The sequence below is a fragment of the Equus quagga genome, chromosome 7 (genome assembly GCF_021613505.1).
Source record: "Equus quagga isolate Etosha38 chromosome 7, UCLA_HA_Equagga_1.0, whole genome shotgun sequence".
Classification (NCBI taxonomy): Eukaryota; Metazoa; Chordata; class Mammalia; order Perissodactyla; family Equidae; genus Equus; species Equus quagga.
Window position 1 is genome coordinate 113490859 of NC_060273.1, and position 24743 is coordinate 113515601.

The 24743-nt window shown below is 41.2% G+C and overlaps 1 protein-coding gene across 3 annotated transcripts; it reads right to left on the minus strand.

Moving 5' to 3' along the window:
* Positions 1-92: 92 nt before the first annotated feature.
* On the minus strand, positions 93-24481 carry LOC124242692 (2'-5'-oligoadenylate synthase 3-like). Of its 3 annotated transcripts, XM_046667874.1 has the most exons (9): positions 24393-24481; positions 23771-23959; positions 22842-23028; positions 20108-20298; positions 17239-17399; positions 12012-12136; positions 6012-6201; positions 2397-2606; positions 93-1912 (listed from the first exon to the last, which is right to left on the minus strand). In XM_046667874.1, the coding sequence occupies exons 2-9, from the start codon at positions 23927-23929 to the stop codon at positions 1756-1758; spliced, it is 1380 nt and encodes a 459-aa protein (XP_046523830.1). In that variant the 5' UTR covers positions 23930-23959; positions 24393-24481; the 3' UTR covers positions 93-1755. The 3 variants fall into 3 exon arrangements, with proteins under 3 accessions (XP_046523830.1, XP_046523831.1, XP_046523832.1); XM_046667875.1 differs by lacking the exon at positions 6012-6201 and having other exon boundaries at positions 2397-2631; XM_046667876.1 differs by lacking the exon at positions 24393-24481 and having other exon boundaries at positions 23776-23871.
* Positions 24482-24743: the final 262 nt, after the last annotated feature.

Genomic DNA, 24743 nt, shown 5'->3' on the forward strand with positions numbered 1-24743 from the left:
ACTGGAATTGTCAGGACTCACTTGATTGTAAGGTAGAAACCCAGACCAAACCTACCAGGCAAAAGGGGGAGTTTATTAGCTTGTGACACAAAAGAAGCCCAAGATAGTTTTTGCTCCAAGTACATCTGGATCCAGGACTTGAGCTCTCGTTATATAGATGTATGCCTACATGCACATACATGTGTATCATTGCTCATTTCTCAAATCTGCGTTCTTCTGCCTTGGCTCCATTCTTAGGCAGGCTCTCCCCTTGGAGCAGCAAGATGGTGGCCAGTAGTTTCATGCTTATGTCATAGCAGAATGAGAAATTCTCCTCCCAACAGTTCAAATCCAAATTCCAGAAGTGAGTGCCACAGTGGTGTCTTAGTTGAATCAATTGCTGTGCCAGGCCTGCGTCCCGAGTCTGTCCCTCTGGAAGTGGTCATCAAGGCATCCCACCTAAACGATTTAGACTTAGTCTGGAAGGACTAGTCATTCGAGGTAAATATGGGTTCAGTTACCAAAATGGGGAAAATGTGGCCATTTCTCAAGACGTTTTTGAAATGATTTCTCCTCAAGAGCCTTCAGAGACAGAATGAACAACAGAAGAAATGCAACCTCTCGAACCCTTCCTTGGGGAAAAGAATTCTGAGTAGACAAAAAACCAACAGACGTCCACTATGAATACATTGTACCATTTCCAAAAATCAAATCCACCCTCAAAGGACAAATTTTGTCACCATTAAGGATGTTCAAAAGAAGATTCTCCCCTGAAGGGAAATCCAAAAGTGTTTCCAGAGCAATCACCCCGCTGGAATAAGCTCACTGGTTCTCCGGGGACTAGCCCGAGGGGGACAGCACTCATCTACATGTAAGAGCTCTGTCAGGGGGAAGCCTAATGGCTCACATCACTCGCAGTCACACTTCATATATCTTCAGTGCTGATGAATTGTTGCCATGCAAGTGAGTCAGGAAATTTCCTCCGCTCTATTTCTGGTGGGCCCTGGCTTTCATTATCAGTGGCTGCTAATGCTCCTTAATAGAAAAGAAAACAGTTGATCCCAACAATTGAAAACAGTTGTGGCAAAACTGGACCATTCAGTAGCCTGGCTAGTTTATTTATCCCTACTTAGGCCTTAACGACTTGCAAGCCTTAAGTACGGCTCCGCTCTGACCCGTGAGTCGAGTCGTGACACAGTCATAAAATGATTTGGGGAAACAATTTATTGTGAGGCATTCCATTGTGTATCTCCCAGATATTTCTGTTTCCACGTAGTGATTGGTGAGATGATGTCTGGAAGGAAATAGCCAGTACTTAGTGCAGGCAGGTTTTCATAGTGGAATTTTGAAAATGCAAGTGACCCAATGAAATACCAGACTGCCAGGAGAGTTGAAAAGTCAACCTGAAACCATAAAGTTTCAGTGGGAGCTATGTTACCCAGTTAGATAATCTTCTCTCAAAAGGTCTGGGAATTTTATTTATTTATCCATTGTGAATACTTGGATTTTTTTTGGTCACAAGGCCACCAAAGCAAATAAATCCAAAAAATAGGGCAGGGGACGACAATTGTCTTAAAGGCCGAAACAGATCGTTTTATTTTAAACGATGGCTCACATAAAAATGTTTGTTAAAGATTGGGTTCCCTAAAGGAGTGAATTAAATTAGGAAGTTTCCTTCCTACTGTCTTCATCCAGAGCGTTCTTATTGGCAACATATTTTGCATCTTTTTTATTTTCTTCCTAGAATGCATGGACAGCCGTGGCTCCTCGCCCAATTTACCAGTTGTTTGTGAAAAGCCAGGGGGGCTCAGCTCTCACTCTGCTGAAAAGAGGCTTCAAGAGGCTGCATCTCGCCACGTGGGCAACTTCGTCCCAGGCGTTGCAGGTGTCACACACGTTGACAGTAGGATTTACAGGGTCTAAAATGAACGGCCTAAAAAGAACAAAAACCCAAAACAATCCATTTCTAAACCCCGTTTCAATTTGCTGTATAGTTCGAAGAAGCCAATTCAGAATTAAAGAAGGAACTCAGTTAAGAAAAGGACTCTCTGGGATGGTGGGAGCAAGTGCACGGAGCACGAATCAGCTGTATTGGACAACAGCAGCTTGCTCCTGCCCCTCCCACTCTGCCTCCCTCTCATTTTTCCTCTTCACCTGAGGAGGTGTTTTCTCCCTGCGTTCAGCCGTCAATTTCCTCCTCATTTGTTGTCTGTATCCACATTCAATCATTTTACTCAAATTACTCTTAATTCACACTTGAGAATTAAAGTTCTGTGGGAAGTAATGGAAGGGAATTGACTGTGGTAATTAAGGCCTTCTCGTGCACATTGAATCCCGACAAAGCTACTCTGCTCCAGACTTTCTTGGTGGCAAACAAACTTCTTACATCCTAAGGGAATAGAAAAATAAGTAGTTACCTTGTGTGTTTCTGGTTAACCTTTACAAAAACGGGAAACTTGCGATGGTAGTGTCTGTGCCAAACAATGTCGATTTCTGTATATTGAACCAGAAGTTTGAGGACGGCCCTCAGGCCCTGCACCAGGCTGAAGAGCAGGGGCTTTCCCGCCAGTTCCCAGACGTAAATTGTGAGGAGCTCCATCGTGTAAGAGGAGGGAAGTCTCCGGAATCTAGACACAGAATAAAGCGTTGTACCTACTTCCATTAACCCACAAAATGAAGACAGGTTTTTTCAGTTATGAGAAAAATAAGCTCAACAGGCAATTTACAAAAGAAGAAATTCAATTTCCAATCTCACTACTTACCAAACAATAATATTTCTACCAATCAGACGGCCAAAACTTAATTATAATATCCAACGTTGGTGAGTTTGTGAGGAAATGAACCCTCTCACACTCTATTGGTGAGAAGGTAAATTAACACAGTCTTTTTTGGAGTCAACTCTATTAAAATTTGATATCTTCCATCCCTTTCACCCCGCATTTCTCAATTCTACGAATTCATTCTGTAGAAACATTTCTACAAATGTTCAAAGATATGTGCAAAAGGATGTTCTTTGTCTCATTGTTTCTAATAGTAAACTGAAATGTTCATCAAGAGAAGACTGGTTAGACAGTTTCATGATACATCTCTTACTGTGCTGTCCAACACAGTAGCCACTAGCCACACGTGGCTATGCAGCACTTGACATGTAGCTAATCTGACTTGAGGACACAATGGATTTTTCAGACATATTAAAAAAAGTAAAATATCTCGTTAATAAGTTTTATATTGATTGCATGTTGAAATGATGACATTTTGGATATATTGGGTAAATACATTATTAAAATTAATTTCACCTACTACTTTTTACCTGTTTAATGTGGGCACTAGAATACAGAATATTGCATATGTGGCTCATATTTGAACCTCACATCCTATTTCTCTTAGACAGCATTGACCTGCACTAGGTAGTCATTAAAAGAAGTAAGGTAGGTCTCTATGTACCAATATTAAAAGGTACAATATATATTAATTGAAAAACAATTTTCAAAGCAATAAGCTGTAAATATATTTTTTTTTAATTAAGCATATGTAAAAAATAAATTTGGAGGAATATGGTCTAAGCGTGGTTGGGGAGGTAGACACTGAGAATGAAGAAGGAAACTTTTTTACATTGTCTTTTAAATTACAGTTTATGTACATCAGAAAAAAATTAAAGCTGAAGATTAAAAATAAACTCAAAGGAGAAAAAACTAACACAACAGTTCCAGGATTCCACGTTGGTTGATAGCCAAAAAGGAGCTTCTGCGGCCTTGGCATTCATTCGCCATGGAAATCTCTCATGACTTGGCAAAATCATGCAATTTTCTTCCCTAATAGAATAGTAACATCTTCTTACTATTACATTAGTCATTTGCTTTTACCTCAATAAAGGAAACAGAACAAACTATAAGTAGACAAAATTTCTTATCCTAGTAGTGAACAGCAAACTAGATTTCAGTTGGTCAGTAACTCAGTTCTTGTGATTTTCCCTCAGGGGTGACAACAACGGACACAAGACTCAAAATCCATCTCCACTTTATCTGGTGCTCCCAAGTGCCAAAGGAAGCCACGGTTGAAATTGCGCAAGCAGGAGATGCTCTTCACATTTCATGAAAGTAAATTTAGAGGGAGAAAAGACTTAGTAAACACTACACTATTTACCTCACATTTCATAGCATGTTGACATACATATTTATATAGTTCTGATATATGTTCATATTATTTTATGTTCTTTTTTGGCCATTTAACATTGTTTCATGTAAATCTTTCCATGTATTACCGTGTTTCCCAAACTTGTCTCGAATAGTATTTCATCAGATTTAAATGACAAGTTTATTTGCTCTTCAGAGGAATTTTTGTTATTCCCAATTTTCATTATCTTTAGTGGTACTATTCTGAACATACTTATATAAATTACTTTTTTTTAGTGTGATTTATTTTTTCCAAGGGTAGTTCCTGTAAGTTCTTCTGAACTTTCTTTTCAAATCTTTATTTTTTGTGTGTGTGAGGAAGATTCGCCCTGAGCTAACATCCACTGACAATCCTTCTCTCTCTCTCTTTTTTTTTTCACTTGAGGAAGATTAGCCCTGAGCTAACATCTGTGCCAGTCTTCCTCTACTTTGTATATGGGATGGCTCCACAGCATGGCTGATGAGTGGAATATTTCCACACCTGGGATCCGAACCTGTGAACCTGGGCTGCCGAAGTGGAGCATATGGAACTTTAACCACTCGGCCACAGGGCCGGCCCTCTTAAATCTTTATTTTGAGTACTCTCTTTTATGACATATTTTTAATATAAATAGCCTCAATTCTTTTTTTGAAAGCAAATAACAAGTAAACAGTTTTTACTTTTACTGTTTCTTTTACTTAGAGGGGAATTAACTTGACAAATGGTTTGAATATTTTAAAATCCTTAACACATAATAAATACTTAATACACATCACCAGATTACTTTCCCAAAATAGAAAACCAATTATGGTACTGTAACATATGTGGTCCAGTTCCCCCACAATGCCACCTTTTTAAGCCTTAGAATTATTATTCTGCCATGTTAATAGATAAATTTCTTCTTGCAGACCTATAAAAGCTCTCCACTACCAAAAAAAAATGTGCTAGATTTTAAAAGCAGGCCTTTCATCTGACCAAGAATCTACTCAGGCAAGAAGCTTTATTTCTTTGTTCTTCTGTTTTTCTATTTTCACTCACAAATTTCTACTCAACCAAATGAGAAAAAGCCTATAGAATGTTTGGAGATGCTTTGAGATGGGTAGTTATGTAGAAGTAATGTATGTTTTTGTGAAGTGACTAATGTTATCATCAATGTCAAACACAAAAATATACAAAGAGTAAACAGTGTGTGATTCAGATGAACAAATCAAGATTATTAGCAACTGCATACAAAGGTAAAGAAGACATACTCCTTGCAGAAAGCGGCCCTACATAAATGTGCTATAGTAAATCCTCCTGCCTCTGCTATTCCTGCCAAGTGGAGAATTCATACAAATATGTTCTAGGTCTCTTTATCAAAAGTTTATCTTCAAATACTCAAACCAGTCGCTGAGTCCCCCTCACATCCCCTCACCCCACGCCAGAGCTGGCTGCTATCAAAGGGAAGGAGAGATTCTAAAACGTGCACACATCGACTCTTGAGGCTCCCCTCCTTGGAGGACCTCTCGGCCTCTGCTGGAACTGCCTCCAGCAGAAGGAAAGCTGGAAACTCAAACATTAAACGTCCCATTCGAATCATGTTAGTAGTTTCTGTTTTCCTTTTTCTGTGCCTTCCTTCCCTGCACCAAACATTTTGCCACTGAACATTTTTCTTTCTATTCTTTGGTTCCTACCAAACCATTATACTATATTTTGGAGTAACGGAATATAGAAGTTCCATATCCTGTAACAGCCCTTGGACTCTCTCCCTCCTCTCTCTCTCTCTCTCTTTTGCTACACATCCCCTCTGCCTACCAAGGAAAGAGGCGGGGCCTGAAAGAGTAAAGGAAGTGGACCGAAAAGAGAGAGGCTCGCATGGTGCCCTTGTGCTGGTTACATACTTATTTTCCTCGGTGGGGTTGGCAAATGATGTCTTGAACCAATGTATCACTAAACGAACCAGCTCCTTCACCCTGCCGACAGATGCCTTGACGAAATCCACTTGGTACGGCAGGAGGGCCAAGGCGCACAGCTGTGCCTCGTCACTGTCCTTACAGAGATACAGTTTGCGGTAAAGGTGAAGTTTTAAATCTGTTAACACCAAGGAACAAAGACAACTGTGAGAATTTCCTCCCCCTCTCCTCTCTTGGTTTCGCCTGGGACAAATGAGTTATGTTACTCTGATTAATTAGAACTTGGGCATTTAAAACAACACAGTTTTCTCTCTTTAGGAGAGTTATGTCAGTTTGCCCAAGTAATTAAAACAGAAAGCTTCAACGTTACAATGCTGGGCAGTTCAAATAGACCAAACTCTGGTACAAGAAAACCTGTCTGATGAGAAAGATGTTCTCTCTATGGGCAGAGGAAGTTTATTTCCCAGAAGCAGGTTTCATTACCTTATGCAAATATCATCTAGCATGTAAACTAAATATCATTATGCTCTCTGTACAATAACCTATAAAATCCCCTGTTTAATATCTAAATTGTTGTTATCTGTATATATACTTGCAGAAGAGATTCTATCAATGGAACACTTGAAGGAATTATGTTTATAAAGATGGAGGTGACTTTATTTTTATTTTTTTGAGGAAGATTAGCCGTGAGCTAACATCTGCTGCAAGTCCTCCTCTTTTTGCTGAGGAAGACTGGCCCTGAGCTAACATTCGTGCCCATCTTCCTCTACTTTATATGTGGGACGCCTACCACAGCATGGCTTGACAAGCGGTGCCATGTCCGCACCGGGGATCCGAACCGGGGAACCCCGGGCCGCTGAGACAGAATGTGTGCACTTAACCACTGTGCCACCGGGCCGGCCCCAAGATGGAGGTGACTTTAAAAGACGTGTTTAGGTCAAAGTGAAAACAATCTACTTCAGTTAATGATACATTAACGAGGGAGAAAAACTAGATTAAATAGTAAGAATGATCAAATAATCATCTATAGCTTAATGATTATGAGTAAAACATCACTAACTCGGATTGTGTTCATTGTATGACATATAAATATTTAGTATCTTTTATCATAATCTACTTGAATTTTCCCAATTCAACACAATTAGAAGTCCTAATATGAATCTGTTTTTACACCCTTTATATGTCCTTCTGCCCAACTAAATTGTCACAAAATGACACACTTAATCCTGGCAAATATAGACTCTGCAATACACATTTTAAAGTTAATCGGTTAGTACCTTTATTTTACTTGTAAAATACATTTTACAAAAAAAAAATAATACTTATATGCCTTTATCTAGACTCCCAATTTTAAGAGTATCAGGACAGTCCTTTTATACTTGTCCAGATGTTTAGGGCCAAATCAGAGATATAACAGTAGGCTGATTATCAACAGGCTGGAGAATCAAATTGCCATGATAAACATCGGTGAACAAACAGAGTTGTCTATGGCAAAGAGTCTCATCAATGCTGTTATAATAAACAGATTCTAGTCCCAAACTTACAGGGCAACAGTCATTACAACTATTAAACTAGAACTTACAATTTTAGTGGGAGGCTCTCTGCCTTTCTTAGCAAACAGACTTGGAAAGAAACTCAGGTTTACAATGATGAAAGATAGACGAAACATTAATTTAACTTAAATTTTGGTATGCAATGAGTATGTCAGATATTTGAGGATCTTGTCCTCTCTATCTGATGTGTCACGGCTGACTCAGAGATTCTCTCCCCGAAGCCAGTACTGTTTCAACATTTCCCCTCCTTCAAGGTTCTTCACTGACAGAAAACTAAGTAGTCTCTAACTTAAATTATTTTTTGAGGCTTGTGATTGTTGTTTCTGCTCTAACTGTGTGACTTTATTAAGCTTTATTTTATCATCATGATCACCATCTATAAAACAGGAATGCTTAGCTTTCTTGTTATGAAGCAAGTACTATTTTAAGTGCTGTATATTTATTAACACATTTACTCTTTAACAACTGTAATATAGGAACTATGATTACCTCCAGTTTACAAATGAGGATATAGAGTCAGAGAGGTTAAGCAGGTTGCCCAAACTCACACAGCTAGGAAGTTCAACCATCTATTGCCACCCTTCTGCCCTGCATTGCAGGTTAGATCTGAGCCCACGTGCTTCCTAAGCAGGGGCTAATTCAGTATTCTCAGACTTCCATGAGCTCAAGAATCTCCTGGGGAATCTTTTGGAATGCAGTTTCCGATTCTGTATTTCTAACAAGTTCCCAAGTGATGCTGATCCTACTGGTCTGAGAATCATATTTGAAGCGGGCATGTTGTCAACCACGCCCTCATCAAATCTCATGACTCCGGGCTGCGTTGTGCACACAGGCTATGCTATTGGTGGTCCAGCACACATGTAAGATGTGCAGGGAAGAACGTTAAGATGCCTCTGAAGATTCGACGTGATCATCTAAGTCTTGCTCTGACAGTTATTAGCAACATTTAGTTGCCCGCTAAAATTCCTTGAAATCCTAAAACTGGTTTGAGCGCTGGTCTCCCGCCAAGCTCATTCCCCATCTTCAGCGGAGATGAGCAGGGTTACGTAAGAACCTCCGTCTCTTTCCATTCATTTCACACAGCTGCGCTCAAGAACTTCAGGGACTTAAACCCAGTGCAAAAATATGCTTCTGCTCCTCTGGGAGACATTTTAGCTCGAAAGCTGCTGCTATAACCTCAAATCCTCAAGACAATTACCCAGGAGCTGCTGTAGCCTAACCACCGTGCTTTCGAAGTCTGCACACAAGAGACAGAGAGCATTTTGCACAAATGCAAGAGCTTCATTGGCCTATGGTGAGATATAAGGAGATGGAATTATCTTTTCTTAATAAATATTCATTGAGCTAAGCACTTCACTACATGATTTCAAATTAAATCTCATATTTTAATTCTCACAGCTATCCTATGAGGTCATTTTCTCCTCTCTGTTTTATAGATGGAAAAAAGCGAGACTTCAGAGTGTCACATGACTTAGCCCAGGGCACGTAGATACTATGAAATAGGCCTGGGATTTGGCTTCAGGCCCAGTGTGTTCTCTGCACCACGTGACTTTGGTGTTATGTCTGTCTACACAGGACCTACACGGTCAGATGAACCTGGATTTGCATCCCAGCTCTTGCACTTACTGGTTACATAGTTGCAGGCAAGTCGCTTAAATTTTCTAAGGCTTAGTTTCTTAATATTCAAACTGAGGATAGCATCTTCCTTTCAGGTTTGTCATGCAGATCAAATGGGATTCATTTAATGAGATTAATTTTAGGTCAATGAGAATTATCTACGGCACATAAATAGGTGCTAGATAAATCACAGCATTTTTTTTTTTTTAATCTTATAGGCTCAGCAAGATTGTCAGAGCCAAGACTTACTAACACCTCAGGTTAAGCAGAGTCCATACTCTCCTTCCCAGTACTCTATCTTATCTCCGAGTTCCCCACACCTCTGTCTTAATACAGATGATGTTATATTAAAATGACCTAAGTATGTGTCTGTTTTCCCTTCCAGACTGTAAACCCCACCATGTCTTACTCATGTTTGTATTTGTTCTGACAGAGTTCTTAGAACATGGTAGGCATGCCATACTCGCGTGCTAACAAATTATCGCATAAGAGAAGAGAATTTTGATGTGAGCAGCACACTGTCCAACAGTGCTGATAAGTGAAAGAACCAGCTCAAGAAAGTCAACAGGCTCCTCTGGAGTCTGGCTGAGTAGGACCAATGTTATGTCCATTCATTCCATTTACTCAATAAATATTTATTGAATAATGCAGTGCTAGGCACAAAGACAATCCTTATGCTCAAGGAGCTCAAAATACAATGGGAAGCCAAACCTGTGCCCAGTGACAACACAAGAGGATTGTGCTACAGCAGAGATACAGGGAGGATCCTGTGGGAAAGCAGAAGAGGTTGATCTAGGAAGGATTAGGGACGGAAGTTCAGCTGAAGCTGAGCTGAGTCTTGAAGTGTAAGCAGGCCCTTTCAGAGCAGAACATAGGATGGGGCAGGTTAAGAAAAATATATTAACAGAAACATTGGGCAAAGACCTAGAGCATGGAGCTTTAGGAGATAACAAATATTTCAGGGTTACTGGCTCATGAATCTCTCCTCTACCAAATGTGAGGCCCAAAAGAGCAAAACTCTTGATCTCCTACCTAATCCATTGTAAGTATTTAATGGCACATGCTAGGTATTCCAGAAATATTGGTTGAATGAAATAAATAAATGAATAGATTCAATGAAAATATTTAATACTGCTGAGCTGGAGCAGGACTGCTGGTCATGCATTGGCTTACAAGTTGCCATGGCATTTTCAGTCCCACCATTTTGTCACATAGAGAACATGTAAGTTAAGTCAAGCAGAAGTCCAGACTAAGTTCTAGAGCCCCAAGTTCTCTGGAGAATACATTTGGGCCTCTGCTCAGACTAAGATAACAAAACGCCATAGGCTGAGTGGCTTCAAAAACAGACATTTATTCCTCACGGTTCTGAGGCCTGGGAAGTCCGGGATCACGGTGCTCGTAGGTTGGTTCCTGGTGAGGGCCCGCTTCCTGCCATGAAGATGGCTGCCCTCTCACTGTATCCTCACATGGCCAAGACAGAGAGCTCTGGCGTCTCTTCCTCTTCTTATAAGGGCACTAACCCCATCACGGGAGTCCCACCCCCATGACTTTATCTAAGCGTAATCACCTTCCAAAGGCCTCATCTCCTAACACCATCACATTAGGGGGTTAGGGCTTCAATATATGAATTTGGGGGGGACATAAACTTTCAGTCCACAACAAGGCCTTCATCTTCTTGCCCAAAATGCAGATACTTTATCCCCTCTTTTATGAATATGATTAGATTTTGTATTTCCTATCTCACTCCAGATTCCATATCTTAGGGATAAAAATAACATCCCAGTACCATACGATGTCGTTCCATGACTCCGTCCTTATTACTTCCCGCTTCTTTTAGGAATTCCAACTCCCTCAAATTGCTCCTGTTCTTCAGACACCCCAGGGACTGTCTCACATCTGCTTGCAGGGTCTTTCTTTCTGTGCCACATGGTGGCTGCCAGTATCCTCTTCTCCCGCTCTTTTGTGCTGTGTTTGATGTCTTCTGAGGCTGCTGCTATCAAAAACATTGATGGTCCCAGCAAAAATAGTAATGCCACCAGCGGTAGCCATGCCTGCCAAAGGCACAACTGCTCCTGCCTTACCAGGGAACTAAGACCATGAGAGAGAGAGGCCCACTCCTGCATCTTTTCACTTTAGAGTGAGGGTGGTCCTCTGAGCTGCTCAGGCCTTCTGGGCCCCTTCCTCGCTCAAGCAGAGCCGCTCTCTACCATTCAGACTACAAGCTATGCTGACGAGCTCTGGCTGCCTTGGTAGACAGCCAGGAAACAGCTCTTCTGGTTTTTACTCAATTTTTTTGAAGTCTTTCTCCCAAAGACAGAGACATGAGTCCGTTAGAGCTGAGTATTAAACACGCTCTCTTCGACACTGCTCTGTTGACTTTGAACAGAGACTCTGTTCCTCACCTGTCTTTTCCATGAGAGGAGACTCAGCTACCGTCTGGAGTCAGATTGTAGCCAAATCCTGGTGCAAACACCACTTAGGTTCAAGTTGGGATTCCTGCTACAAGAAGCAGCTCCTTGCAGGCCAAATCCATATTTCTTTAGTGCCCTTCCTCCACCCCATTATACAGGACAAATAGTTAATACTTGACCATACTTCTTAAATTAAAAACTGGTAGCATAAGGATGCAGGGTGTTTATGCACTGCAGAAAAAACCTGACTCCTAAAGACACTTGAGTGTTCCAGTTCTACTGCAAGCAGCCTGGTTCCATATGCCCAGCTCATTACTGCGTCCGGATGTGGTGGGTCCTCTACAAATATGTATTGAATGAGCAGCCATTTGAAAGGCTTCCTGTGAAACAAAACAAATAAGTCTTACCTGCGGAGGGTGTAGGCCCCAGGACATCATAGTAGGCCATGATCTCAAAAGAATGACTATGAAGACTTCCAGTACATAAGAAATTGAATCTTAAAGACAGTGGTGCTCTCTTCCCCATTAGAATCCTTAGAAAAGGAACATGACATGTCATGAGAGAGAATAGAAATGAGAAAACACTAGATGATTTCCCACCATCCTTCCCTTTACTCCAGCCCTGCTGCTCTCTTAACTGTTTCTGGAACACTCCAGGAGTGCTCCCTTCTCACTAGTGGCAGTTGCTGTTCCTGCACCCAGGATACCCTTGTCTCAGATAATTCACATGGTTTGGTGCCTGGCTTCCTGCAGGTCTCTGCTGCACCTTCGGCCTTTGCTGGCCTCCCTTTAAAACAGGAGCTCCCTCCCTATTCCTTGTCCCCTGACCCTGCTCCATGTTCATTCACAGCATTAATTAGCACTTGGCATTACGTTATTTGCTTATTATCTCTCACTCCGGGGTGTTAGGTACACAAGGGTGGGAACTGTGTTTGTTCTATTCACTGCTCTGCCCCTAGTACCTGACATGTAGTAGGTGATTAAGAAATAATTTTAAATGAATTATTATATGACTATAGATTGGGGCACAAGGTATTGTTAATCATGAATATGATTAAGTAAAATATTTTAAAAGTAGTGCGATTTCTACTTCTGGGTATAGTGGGGTAGTTTACAGCAGATCAATGCTCACTGAGAACTACTAGAAAACTGGGTTTAAAAAATCATCTGTACATGTATTTTAGAAGCACTGGAGCGTTGCTGAAGCTAGAAAGGTCAAGATTTAGTGAGGGGTGGGGGCAGCAGATCATGGAGAAGTAGACAGGCTACTGCTTTTTCCCTGGGGACATATGCCAATTTGGGGCATAGACAAGAGGCTAAAAATATGGACTTTGGGCAAAGGGAAGCTTCTGGGGTTACAGAAACTAGCAGAACTTTGTCAAACTCATGGGACTGAAGCAATGGAAGAGACTTGGAGGACACGATCTGTTGAAAAGGGAAGGGTGGAGAACGGAACCTGAAATATGACCTGCTTTTCCCTCCAAACATTCGCTGAATTCTGAAGATGCTTAAGACAGGTTTGGTTAAGAAATGAAGCAGAGAAATGAAGTCTTGGGGAGTTGAGTGGAATTGTTGACAGTCTTGCCACGCTGAGACAACATGGATTAGGGTTCAGTCTCGGGGGCTGAGGAGGCAAAGATTAGGGGAAAGTCCGTGGTGAACATGCTAGGCTGTAACAGTGCCTTCTCAGCTTTGCTTATATTGGAATCACCTGGGGATCCTTAAGAGTATTGATGCCTTGCTCTCCCCTCCAGACATTTTTATTTAATGGCTATGGGGTGTGACCTGGGTCATCAGCTCTAATTCTATCCATTCAGTGAGGAAAGGGCAAACCCTCTCTAGAAAAAGATAACATCAGCTGAAGCATCTAAGATTTTTTATGCACAGGGTCCTGGATTTAATCTCAAAGAATCACTAGGAATTCCAAGAAACAGGGCTATAAGATTTAAAACTAAGAGAAAAAGCAAACTGTAGAAACAGACCCCATAGGTGATCTAAATACTGGCATAAGCAGATAAGGATTTTAACTGATCAATATGTTCAACAGCATAGAGGAATAGATGGTAAAAGTAGACAAAAAGATGGAAAATTAAACCAGAGTTGGATTTTACTTACTTAAAAAAGAATTGAATGGAAATTCTAGAACCAAAAAATATAATAATTGAACTTAAGAACTTTATAGATTAATTTAACTTTGTAGATAAATTTAGAAGATTAGATATAACAGAAAAGAGAATTGGTAAACTGTAAGACAGGTCAATAGACAACATCCAGAGTGAAAAAAATATGTCTTTATATATTACGTCCAATCTTTCATTTAAACTGGACAGAGATTTCTGAAAATGTATAACTCTGCAATACTTTTTTTAAATGTCAAGACTGTAAAGTTCTTATTGGCTCCATGTACCACAAAGGGAATACCTTCGATCATTATTAGATTCCCTCACCTAACTTTTCTCATGAATATATCCTTCTGTTTCAGTCAGGGAGAGAGAGAAGGAGTTCAGTAAATCAGTAGCTTACCATTCCTGTCACGATTTAGAGGCAGATCTTGCTACGTTCAACATGGTAACTGTGTGTTTGGGAGACACCAGCCTAGGGAGGTGAAGCTCACTCTTGTGTATACCAGAGGGCTTGAATGAGGTATTGAATCACTTGTGGAGTTCAGGTCACTTCCAGAATGAGTCAAGGTTAATGAGAACGTCAGTACCATCCTAGGCTAACTTACATGAACCTTACTGTCCAATGAGTGCCCAAAAGATTTTTGCTGTTATTATAGGAGGAAGTGGGGCATGGGTCCTAGCAGTACTTGGTCATGAGTCCTTAGGTGATGTTATGTGCAACTTACTATTTCTTATCAGCCCAGTCCATGGACATGTCTTCTCAGGACAATTCCATGTCCTGCAATGTGGCTTTAAAAGGACTATTTATCAAAGGAGAACCTTAAGACTATAATACAAAGAAAAAAAAGGGAGATTCTTGTTTTCAAGACCTCTAAATCAAAGCAATAAGAAGAAGGAGATAACAGGCAAAAATCCCAATCTTAACAGTAACTGTCATAGGCGTGACACATATTTTATAACACTGTCTCCTTAAAAGCTCAGAATATGTTTCCCCACTGTGGTTTTCAATAATAAACACGCTGGGATGTAAAGAGAGGAGCACAGAGCTGCTGGCGTGTAAATGGTTTCCAGTCCCTGGGACTTACTGGGCAAGTCTCCTGAGATTTCATTCATGAGCAGGGCCCCGAAAATGACTGACACAGAACAGTTGCTGTTCCTGGTAGGTTAAGACATGGACTAGTTCCAAAGGAAAAGAAAGCCTTTTCTCACACCCATCTTTCAAAATAAAGTAACCGAATAGCTTTAAAAATAACAGCAACAAACAATATATCACTAAAAACCAGGTATCAACTGAAACAATAAACTTCTTTACTCTCTCACTGGGTGGGAGTCAAAACCAACTGTCAGACTCACATATCTGCTTCTTTTCCATTTTTAATTCAATTTTCCCTTCAAATGACTCATGGTATGGTCTTGGTTGCTCTGAGTAGCAGAGAAGAAAGCCAGAAAAAATGACTGTTCGTACAGCTATGAGGACAAGGAAACAGCCTTGGATGATCTGCCTCCTTTCCTGACTTCACATCCTCTGCCCTCAGTCTGCCTTGAAGGCTCATTCTTCTGCAAATATGCTCCTTTTTTGCCACAGGAATTGTTTAACAAAACAAAATATGGGACAAAATATATTCTGGGCTGAATTAAAACCATGAGCCCCTTGAAAAATCCCCCTGAGGAAGGGAAGAAGAACAGGCGTTTACTAGACGCACAGGAAAGGATGGGCTACCTGGCGACTGGGTTCACCCTGAAAGGCTTCACAAATTAAATCATTTAATGAGTTGAATGAATAGAACGAAAGAGGTTAGAAAATGAGTTTGTTTGTGTTTAGTCAGGAACAATTAAAGCAAATGAACCACGGTTTTCAGGGCTGTTATTTTTCATGGGTTCTACTTCTAAATTCATTCTGGAAATCTAATAACATAAAAACTTCAAGCACTGCTTTGTCCAGGAGAAGGGGGCCTGAGAGATAGAGGAGGGCAAAGAGGTTAGGGAGAGCGCATCTAGAAGAGTCTTTGAGGGGCCGGCCCAGTGGCACAGTGGTTAAGTGCGCACATTCCACTTCAGTGGCCCGGGGTTCGCCAGTTAGGATCCTGGGTGTGGACATGGCACTGCGTGTCAAGCCATGCTGTGGTAGGCGTCCCACATATAAAGTGGAGGAAGATGGGCATGGATTTTAGCTCAGGGCCAGTCTTCCTCAGCAAAAAGAAGAGGACTGGCAGCAGATGTTAGCTCAGGGCTAATTTTCCTCAAAAAAAAAAAAACATAAAACAACTAATGAAGAGTCTTTGAAGTTAGTGGGCAGGGAGTATAGAAAAAGGACATAACAATGAAGGACAAAGATTTTGATTCCAAATAAGGTCATCATGGAAAGGGTACACACGAACTCTTATTTTTAATGTGCCTTTAGGGTACATTAACTGTCTTGTTTTGATAAATAATAATAACAATGGTATAATATACCCTATAGTTTACAAATTTAATGGGAAAAACTTGGAAGAAGCAATGGGTAAAAATGAAAAACACATTCTCCCATTTCTTCTTTTTTTCCTTTTTTCTTAAAGGTGGTCTTTGCCTGTCCAAAGTGTAATCGTATGTGAAACTCCGTCATTTCCCTTTCTGCCTTTCCAACCCCAACGCGCTCCGTTACAGTCACCACCATGCCATTTAGCTGACGTCTTTTGCTAACTACCACAATTTAGTAGGTGTTTGGTATTCCTGAAGGTAAAAGACACATTCATGCTCGTTCTCTATACTCAGCTGAAGCCAGGGCTTGGTAATGAATCTATTATTTAAATTAATAAACAGTTCTGGGACATTGTTTGAAAACATCGATCTTATTTTAGAATTCAAGTGGCACACAGCCTGGGCTGTTTCTCTCAAGAAAAATATTTCATTCGCTTTACATCATAGTTATTTGCATTTTTCTTCATCCACAATTCATATATACTGAAAAAAATAGCAAGAGATGTAAAACTGAAATAGACAAATAAATAACAACATGTCAGGGCCTTTTCTTTTCTTTGTTTTTGGAACTCACCAAAAAACCAGGCCTGATTAGTTCAACATTTGGGGCAAAGAGACATTGTGTATAATGTCAGCAAAGCCACACAAGCAAGAGACCCCAGGACATGGCTGAAGGGGATGTTTGTCAGGCAAATGTGTCTCCAAAATTCTTTGGTTTTTAGAGTCACCTGTCCCACCCCTTCCTGTTTGCATTCCTCAGAGTCAGATTTCAGCTAAAGGGATGGAAATTAAATAAAGGTGCATTGGAGAGGACATAATTAGTCCTTAAATCACGGGGTCTCAAATTCAAAAAATTTCATCGAAAGTTTCGCTAGAAGTCTTTTTAAAAAACGCCTCTGGGGCAATCTCTCCCAGTTTTCTCCCAAGAATTTAGCCTTAGCATACACAAGAAATTATGACTCCATAATGCTCTTTTGTGCCGAGCTAAGAGTTTTCTTGAGCAGTCTTTCCCACCTGTGGAATAAAATAATTCACAGAAACACGTTCACCCAGACCTGTTCCCGTACGAAGTTTGCTTCAGGTTTTTTCTCAGAGCATCCAACCCTTCTCTCAATTGTTTCTTGCAATGGTTCGCATTGGCAAATACGTCACTGAACAACACAATGTCAATCTCAGAGCATCCTCTGGTGTCAGTCCCCTTTATGTAAGAACCAGCCTGTGAAGACAAAGGACAGGACGTGGGGGAAATCCCAGCTAACCTTGAAGGAAGCGCAGATTTCCAGTTGTAGCACTTTTGGGGTCAATTAACATTGTGGGGTAATTATCTATGGGCTAGTTATCCCCTCTCCCCCTGCAGAAAAAAGATAGGAGAAGGAGAAAGTAATCTATCACGTTCCACTGAGAATTTAGGTTCAGTTGTGGAAAAGAAAGCATAATTTGCAGAATAGTCCTGAAAATCCTTATGAAAGTTTAGAGCTAGAAGTTCTCAGACTCTTTCTGCTCAAAAGCCACTAGATATGTGAGGAATCCACGAGGACAGGAATGAAATTCACCACTGTACACCCAGAATCCAGCCCGAGCCTCCCATATGGCAGCCCTCACTGACCACCTGGACGGACGACCCTGGACGCAGGTGTCCTGACGCAAACTGTGCCTGTGAAAGTTAGGACCACAGGTCACCAATGTTTCTGGTGGATGTTCGTGTGCTATTTCTAAATACATCATGAATGATTTTAATGAAGCATTCTGTAATTATAATTAACAAGAATTTACATCAAATCTTTTGCTAAATGTGATTTTATAAAAGTTAAAACTTTTAGCAATTGAAGGCATATCTTTGCCTTCCATAGCACTGAAGGAACGCTTTAGGCTACAAGTTCCCAAAGGAGGCTCTTTAGTAGTAAAAGAAACTGTTACCTATGATTTGGGAGCCATCATGTCCATGAGGGAAAAGTCATCTGTCAAAGGTGGAATGTGGCACACGCAGTTTCACATAAGCTTAGGAACCATTCCAAAGCTCTGAACCCTCTCCTCCCTCATTTCTCCTGTGCTCATCTCTTAAGGATTTCCAACAGCCCGTTCCGTCAGGCTCTGTGTGGAGCCTGAGGTGAGCAAGAATGTGCCAATTGTATTTTCGGCACTGCCCTCCCTGCCCTGGGAGGAGGATGAGCTATCACAGAGACACAGCAGCTTAGTCAGAGGGGAGAGTTCACGGATTGTGAAAATGTTTACTACTAGAGAAAATAGGGGAACAAATACCACCTACCAACGAGAGCGGGGCGGGGTGAAGGGGCGAGGGAGTGTGTAGATCTCCCACCTCATAGGATCATGAAAAATACTTGAGCAACATTTTCAAAGGGGAGAGCCACAGTGTACCAATAAGGGTTTGCAGATAAGAAAAACCATTCCAGTTACGTTAAGCAGAAAGGGACTTAATTCAGGGAATCATCGGAATAGCTCTAGCTCGGCTTTTAGGAATGACTTTCAGAATGACACTGTAGAACTCACCTGATAAGGGACCTGTTGCCCCGGCTGCAGTCAGAGAGCTGGGAATCTGAAAGCTGTTATGGCAACTGCTGGCTCCAGGCCCATACCTCCTTAGTCAAGATCTAGAAATCAACAAGCTGCCTCTGCCATTGTGCATCCCAGAAATACCTGCCCTACTGGAAATCCAGGAACTAGAGGTCATCACCAGAACTCTTGGCTCCAAAATCATTCTGTATCCACTACATCCAGACTGGCTAACACGGGTGCCTCGTGCCCCACTGCCCTTGCCCTGACTTAACTCAGTTCTGGACTCAGTCCTGCACTAGTAGAACTAATTGACAAACTGATTCCCATTAGAAATCATAGTGGCAAGGGAATATGGAAAATGTAGTTTTTAGTGCTTCCTTAACCTGAGAGTTCTTAATACACTAACATGTACTGTCAGCCTACAAGAATGGAATACAGGGCACAGCAATTTCAGAACGTCATTGATCATTGGCCCTTGCTTTTGGCAAGCATCTTGCAGGACTGGAATAGAACTCTGGCTCCCAATTTCCAGCTCTGTGCCATACCTCATCTCTGTAGAAGAGAATATGTTGTTTCATATTCAGGCTTTTACCGTAGCTATCTTAGCTAGAATTCAATCATACTTATAAATCATAATTATGATTGCTATTGAGTTATGTGAAAAGATAATTTTTGCTTTTGAATAAATTTATGACTTAAAATGATTTTATAACAATTATGTGTACATTTTAAAATGAAGGAATGGAAAAATTATCAGAATAAAATGCCCTCTGAACTATATCCTGTATTTTTTTTCCTAAACATTGATTAGATAGTATGTAGTCATTGCATTAACATTAAAAGTACTAATAATAGGAGGGAAATCACACCATTATTGCTGTTTGGATCTCTTCCCTGTGTTCGGGCTATGTTCCCTCAAGGATATTTTACAGAATGACTCTGCACTCTGTGGACAACCATTCCTGGACCCAGTGAATTGTCTTTAAGTTGACAAGGAGCCATCATCACGGCACCTAATTACTTCCACAGGCAGGTTGCTCAGGCATGAAACAGGGCCCTGGGGGACAGGCTCACCTCCTTTGCCTGAAATTCCCTTAAGCATTTATAAACATCGGTCAAGTGTGAGCCAAGTCCCTGGCCCTGCCAATGTAAAGGCACTTGCATCCCTGGGGCAAAGTTGCCAACCCTAATGGGTTGCAGCTGTTGTATGGTTGAGTGCCTGGTCCGCCAGGCTGCAGCCTGCCCGGGCATTTCAAAGGGCTCCCAGCAGACCTGTGTCCCCACGTGCGGAAGGCGAAGCTGGCCTTTGAACACGTGGGCCTGCTCGGTTGCTGTGCGTTACCTCCAGGAGAAAGGAATGGCTTCCTTATGGCTGTGTGGCCTGGCCAGAGGGCTGGAGGCTCAGATTACCTGGATCACTCGGGGGTCCCGCACCGGAAAGCAATCCTGGATCCGCTGGACCAGCACAGCAATTTCAGCCACACAAGCCGCGCGCAGAGGACCCGAGGCAGGGTGGATTTTTTCGTCTGCAAATCTCTGTAGCTCTTGGGGACTTTTGCACTCCAACATATTATGAAGTGAAAATCCTGCAGACATTTGGGCTGCATAGAGAAATGATCAGTCTGTGATATTCACTGCATAGAAATAGACGCGCACATGTCTAAGGGAAGAATCTAATTTTGTATGAGAATTGTGTTTAGTTAATCGCCAAGACAGCCTTGTGACAACAGAGAGATGGACTCTCTCTGCTGGTGGAGCATCCGTTAAACCAGCAGACTTGCCCTCCAGACTTAGCTGACATTGTAACGTAAGTCTTTACAGAGAAATGGTTACATTTCTTAGAAAACAGAAATATTTAGACACTCTATGTCAGAAAAAAATTGTTACCTCAATTTACTACGTCATTTTAAGTTTCTAAATGAAAAACACTTATATTAACAAATTTCAATAAAATGATCCCAGGGTAAAGAATTCCAAGTTAGGGGCCAGCCTGGTGACATTTTGGTTGAGTTTGCACACTCTGCTTCAGCAGCCCAGGGTTCACAGGTTCAGATCCCAGGAGTGAACCTATGCACTGCTCATCAGGCCTTGCTGTGGTGGCATCCCACATACAAAATAGAGGAAGATTGCCACAGATGTTAGCTCAGAGACAATCTTCCTCAAGCAAAAAGAAGAAGATTGGCAACAGATGTTAGCACATGGCCAATCTTCTTCACCAAAAAAAGAGAGAGAGAGAGAGAATTCCAAGTTAAACCTCCTACTCTAAAGGTCTCAATCTCTCTGCCCACAGCCATATTCTGCAGAATGTTTGGTTTATCCTGCACGGTGCTTTTGAAAAAAGAAAATGAGCCAAGATCTAGAAAACAGGAGATAGTACATTTTTTAAATGGGGACATCAGAGATGCGCATGTGTGTTTGCTTGTTTTAAGCCAGAAGAGCTGACAAGACTGACCACACCCTTCATAGGAAGGAACCGAATAACTGACTTGGTGGGTTCAGTGAATGGGGCATGTGAACTAAACTGACAATAGACAGATAAACAGGAGAAAAAAACAAACAAATTTTATTGATGTTAATATTTTTTTATGTGCACAGGGTCAATTATGGAAAAGAAATGGAAACCTAAAGAAGCAGTTAGACTCAGGGGCTTATTAACCATTTTAACAAAGGACAATAAATTGTGGAGAAAACTAGACAAAAGAAAGAGGGTTTGGGGCTTCCAGGGCCCAAGAAATTGTGGGAAAGTGACTAGGAAATATCTAGGGGAACCAATGGAAGATAAAGGTTACCTTAGTAAGGTTCGTTTATACAGAGTCATGTGCTGGCTCCTACCCCCAGTGGTAAGGGGCGCTCTCCTCATCCTGGTACAGGAGAGAGGGAGAATTTATGGCCTGCTTTTAGGCAGAAAAGAGGAGACCAGAGGGTTCTTCTTGTATCTACTAGTTCTCAATACTCTTCAGCTCAAAATTATCCATATGCCAAATTGGCATATTTTTGAGTGGCATAGACTGATCCCCTTCAACAGCAAAGAAACTTCCATAACTTTTATGCTGGATAGATCACACACACAAAAATCCCTGAGAATCTGCCATCACAGAGTTAGCCCTCATTTGGGTTTAGAGAGCAAATTCCACATTATCACTGAGAATTGATTTCAGAGTGGCCTCGGGCTAGACGAGGGCCCGGGCGCCTGGAAGAGGAGTTCACTAGTCTCTCTGGGAACGAACTTTCAACCAGACCTTCCTGTTCAAGCATGTCTGGAACACTCACAAGAACTGAGTATATACTCGGCTGTAGATGAAACTCAACACGCGTCAGAGAACTGAGAGCGCACAAGTTATAGCCTCTGACCACCACGCCCTCAAATGAGAAATCAGTAAGAAAATAACGAAAAATGTCCCGTGCTTTTAGAAATTTAAAAAACATACTTCAAATAAGTCATGGGTCACAGAAGAAATCCTAGTGGAAATCAGAACATACTCAGGACTAAACAGTAACAAGAAACTTTATACCAACTCTCAGAGGACGCTCAGCCCCTTGTTTAAGTTTCATCAAGGCCGAACTAACAGATTGGGGTTTTTTTCTTTTTGACACTTTCATTCTTTTGCTAAAAACATAATGGCCAATTTATATATTACTCTCTTTAGGGACACTTCATCAAAAACTGCTCACTTTTCAGTGACATACTTTGTATCCAGAGACAATTATTATTTCCTGGAGAAATTTTTAATGTATTAAAAGATTTCACAGAGCAGCAACCAACAGTTAGTTTAGAGGACAGACCATAAATATGAGAGCAAAAGATAATACATTAGTTCTGTGGTTATTTTTGACGTGACGGACCATAACCCGATCCCGCCTGGATTCCTAATACTGTCCGTCTTCTGACTGGAAGTCCCTGGATTTGTGCTTCTGTGTTGTCTCTTTGAACGATGCCTCAGTGTCCCAGCTTCCGCCTTAATGTGGCTCCAGCAGAATTATCCTCCGCCCTGTGCCACCCCAAGAATGTGTAGTCTCAGGTCACATTCTCGTTCCATCTTCTTCCTTCTCTGCTTCCTGTTCCTGAAACAACCCATAATACCTTGCCCTGGTTTCTGTATTGTGTGAGCCTCCAAAGAGAGAAAGCGGGGGGCATCTCCTTTACCTCTTTTACTGGCTGTGAAGTGGTGCTCTTGTATTTCGTGGTTCTCCCGGCTAAGGACCGTTCCAAAGCACCTAGAACACATCCTACAGGTTTTTGATATCTTTGTAGCCTTATGCTTTATATTTCTTTCTTCTAGATTTTCCCAGTTTAGCTTGTGTGTCTCCATGGTTGACCTGTCATGTACAGACTGAGAAAAAGTAAATGCTTAACACAGGAATTGGAAGAGATATTTGAGAGATCTGCTGGTCTTCGTTCGGCTTCTCATTAAATGCTCCCACTCATGGCACAGCGAATTCTCATTCAACATTCTCAAAACATAGCACAGTCCATGAGTTCTTTCAATAAAGATGGAAAACTGCTGTAGATTAATAAAGCAATGAACCACAGGAACCACAATGCTGAAAAAAGATATCTTTTAAAAAGCACTTGGTTTAGTTTGATAAAATCAGAAGAATGAGATCCTAGTTCTTTTTCTGACATCTACTTTTTACGAAGCCCTGGGCAAATCATTGAACCTAACCGGCTCTTTGTTGCCTCATGTGTAAAGTGGGGAGCAGAAAGGAGGGAAGTACCTTAATGTATCTCTAAGGTCACTTTGAAAGTTAAAAATTCTAGGATTGTGAGAATCCCAACACTACACGAAGCACTTTGGAAGCATAATTACAATAATTGCACCTCCCCGGAGATGACACTGTGTCCAGGGGATTCCGCTAGGTGTCCTTCCCAGCAGCCCTGTGAGATGAGACACGCACCTTTAACCACAGCATCCCACCACCTGCGTTATGGCCACAAGTTTTGTTTTAATTTTTAGTTTTCTGTTAATAAATCTCCATGAGAATTAAAAACCAAAACCAACAAACAAAAAGCAGGAGTGTTTTTAAAAAGCAGGGAAAACCCCCACATCCTCACTCACTTGCACCGACTTGTACCTTACTGTGATCTTGGAGCTTCTCCCTCAGGACTTCTTGGCCACAGTTTTCACAGTGAACTTTCCCCAGATGCCTCCGGCGAAAGTGATACTTGAGAGCCATGCAGCTGACAAAATCGCTCCCACAGCGCTCACAGTGATAGGATTCAACAGCCAACATCCTTTCCCAATGAAGTATTGGATTTAGATCCTAATGATGACAAAAGCAAAAAGCATAAGGCCTGGTCCCTCATAGTTAACTATAATAAAGAGAATATTATTTCCAGCGTGCTAATTTGTACACCATCACATGAATGTTTCCTAAGAAATTTATCCCTCACTAAAATCAAGCATGACATCATGAAAATATCCATTTAGATCAGCTGCTTGTAACTTGGGTTTATAAACATTAGGGAAGCTATAAAACCAATAAAAGCAAATACAAAATTGTGTGCGTAGGTGTGTCTGTACATTTTTCTAGAAAGAGTTTCAAACGGGTCTGTGACCCAAGAGATGTTACTAACTTGTTGATTTAGATATTATCTCTAGTCAGGACTCTGTGAGAGCCATTGTTTCTTCAATTTTTATCACCCAATAACTTCCCATATTTGAGAAAATTATCATGAGTGATGATTTCTACATACCTTTCGAATTACTCCCTGGATTTTTTTTTAAGTAAAGTAGCTAAAGACAAAAAAGAAGGCAGAAGTTTGTACCAAGAGACACAGTCTGGAAGAAGTTGTTGGCGATTCTAATCTCTGGCTGCTGCTGAAACTGTTTCTTTTCCTTGTTGCCAAGTAACTTGCATTTGTAATAACGTGTCTGAAGCTTACAGCTCCTTCCTCAGAGGAAAGAATTATGGGATCTGTAGTTACTAGTGTTCTGGCAAGTGGTTAGATCCAATTTTTCTAACTGCACTCACAGGTTATTTTGCATCTGCTGCTGTAACCAATCACCATCAACTTGAGTGCTTAAACACACAAAATCACTATCTT

Coding starts and splice junctions, on each gene's coding strand:
- LOC124242692 (XM_046667874.1), bottom strand. CDS start 23,929: ATGTTGGCTGTTGAATCCTATCACTGTGAGCGCTGTGGGAGCGATTTT. Junction 12,137..17,238: donor CAAACTTCGTACGGGAACAG/GTCTGGGTGAAC, acceptor TCCTTTTCTAAG/GATTCTAATGGGGAAGAGAG. Junction 2,607..6,011: donor AACCCCACCGAGGAAAATAA/GTATGTAACCAG, acceptor TTCTGTGTCTAG/ATTCCGGAGACTTCCCTCCT.